Source organism: Mobula hypostoma, chromosome 8 (genome assembly GCF_963921235.1).
Source record: "Mobula hypostoma chromosome 8, sMobHyp1.1, whole genome shotgun sequence".
Classification (NCBI taxonomy): domain Eukaryota; kingdom Metazoa; phylum Chordata; class Chondrichthyes; order Myliobatiformes; family Myliobatidae; genus Mobula; species Mobula hypostoma.
The window spans coordinates 42,383,656-42,385,691 of NC_086104.1; the positions used below are offsets into that span (position 1 = coordinate 42,383,656).

General features: G+C 45.5%; 1 protein-coding gene across 1 annotated transcript; it reads left to right on the forward strand.

The window, feature by feature from the left end:
* The first annotated feature begins 992 nt into the window (after window positions 1–992).
* On the forward strand, window positions 993–1,570 carry LOC134351143 (transcription initiation factor IIA subunit 2-like). Its single transcript, XM_063057258.1, has one exon. It carries the CDS (start codon window positions 993–995, stop codon window positions 1,389–1,391), a length of 399 nt encoding a protein of 132 aa, XP_062913328.1. The 3' UTR covers window positions 1,392–1,570.
* Window positions 1,571–2,036: the final 466 nt, after the last annotated feature.

Sequence of the window (2,036 nt, forward strand, 5' to 3'; positions counted from 1 at the left end):
AACGAGGACATAAAGATCCTAGCCAGAGGCTCAGCAATCTCTTCCCTCGCCTCGTGGAGCAGCCTGGGGAATATTCCATCAGGCCCCGGGAACTTATCCATCCTAATGTATGTTAACAACTCCAACATCTCCTCTCCCTTAATATCAACATGCTCCAGAACATCAACCTCACTCATATTGTCGTCACCATCATCAAGTTCCCTCTCATTGGTGAATACCGAAGAGAAGTATTCATTGAGGACCTCGCTCACTTCCACGCCTCCAGGCACATCTTCCCACCTTTATCTCTAATTGGTCCTACCTTCACTCCTGTCATCCTTTTTTTCTTCACATAATTGAAGAATGCCTTGGGGTTTTCCTTTACCCTACTCACCAAGGCCTTCTCATGCCCTCTTCTTGGTCTTCTCAGCCCCTTCTTAAGCTCCTTTCTTGCTTCCCTATATTCCTCAATAGACCCATCTGATCCTTGCCTCCTAAACCTCATGTATGCTGCCTTCTTCCACCTGACTAGATTTTCCACCTCACTTGTCACCCATGGTTCCTTCACCCTACCATTCTTTATCTTCCTCACCAGGACAAATTTATCCCTAACATCCTGCAAGAGATCTCAAAACATCGACCACATGTCCATAGTACATTTCCCTGCAAAAACATCATCCCAATTCACACCCGCAAGTTCTAGGCTTATAGCCTCATAATTTGCCCTTCCCCAATTAAAAATTTTCCTGTTCTCTCTGATTCTATCTTTTTCCGTGGTAATGCTAAAGACTGGGGAGTGGTGGTCACTGTCGCCCAGATGCTCACCCACTGAGAGATCTGTGACCTGACCCGGTTCATTATCTAGTACTAGATCTAGTATGGCATTCCCCCTGGTCGGCCTGTCCACATACTGTGACAGGAATCCATCCTGGACACACTTAAGAAACTCTGCCCCATCTAAACCCTTGGAACTAATCAGGTGCCAATCAATATTAGGGAAGTTAAAGTCACCCATGACAGGTGCAGGGTTGCAGGGCGGAGCTGATCAGTACGCGCCTGCGCAGTGTTGCTGGGCAGCCGTGATAGCGTATCAGCTGTACCGGAACACGACGCTGGGAAACAGTCTGCAGGAGAGCCTGGACGAGCTGATCCAGTCCCAGCAGATCAGCCCTCAACTGGCTCTCCAGGTCCTGTTACAGTTTGACAAAGCAATCAACAACGCCTTGGCACAGAGAGTGCACAATCGAGTCAACTTCAGGGGCTCTTTGAACACATACAGATTCTGTGATAATCTATGGACATTTGTTCTGAATGATGTGGAATTCCAAGAAGTTACTGTACTCGTCAAAGTGGATAAAGTGAAGATTGTAGCTTGCGATGGCAAAAATACTGGTTCGAATGCTGCAGAATGATTTGTCACTAGTGAAGGCCTTTTGCTGAAGCAGCATCCAAACCAGATGTATTGTGATTGATTCAGATGCTTTGGACAGCAGTTGGCCGATCTCTAACTGCTTCAAGGAACAAATAAAGGGGTACAAGTGTATCCCCAGGATGTACAATATCAGTGAGAATGTTACTTTTTATAGACTGTGTAACTTTTTTATGTTTGAAAGATGAATCTGTAATAAAGTTTTATGTAACTTTTCTTTGCTCAAAAAAAAGGGGAAAAAAAAAGTCACCCATAATAACAAACCTGTTATCTTTGCACCTTTCCAAAATCTGCCTCCCAATCTGCTCCTCTGTATCTCTGCTGCTACTAGGGGGCCTATAGAATACCCCCAAGATAGTAATTGCTCCCTTCCTGTTCCTGACTTCCACCCATACTGACTCAAAGGAGGATCCTGTTACAATACCTACCCTTTCTGTAGCTGTAATAGTATCCCTGACCAGTAATGCCACCCCTCCTCCCCCTTTTCCCCGCCTCTCTATCCCTTTTAAAGCACTGAAATCCAGGAATATTGAGAATCCATTCCTGCCCTGGTGCCAGCCAAGTCTCTGTAATGGCCACTACATCATAATTCCATGTATGTATCCAAGCTCTCAGTTCATCACCTTTG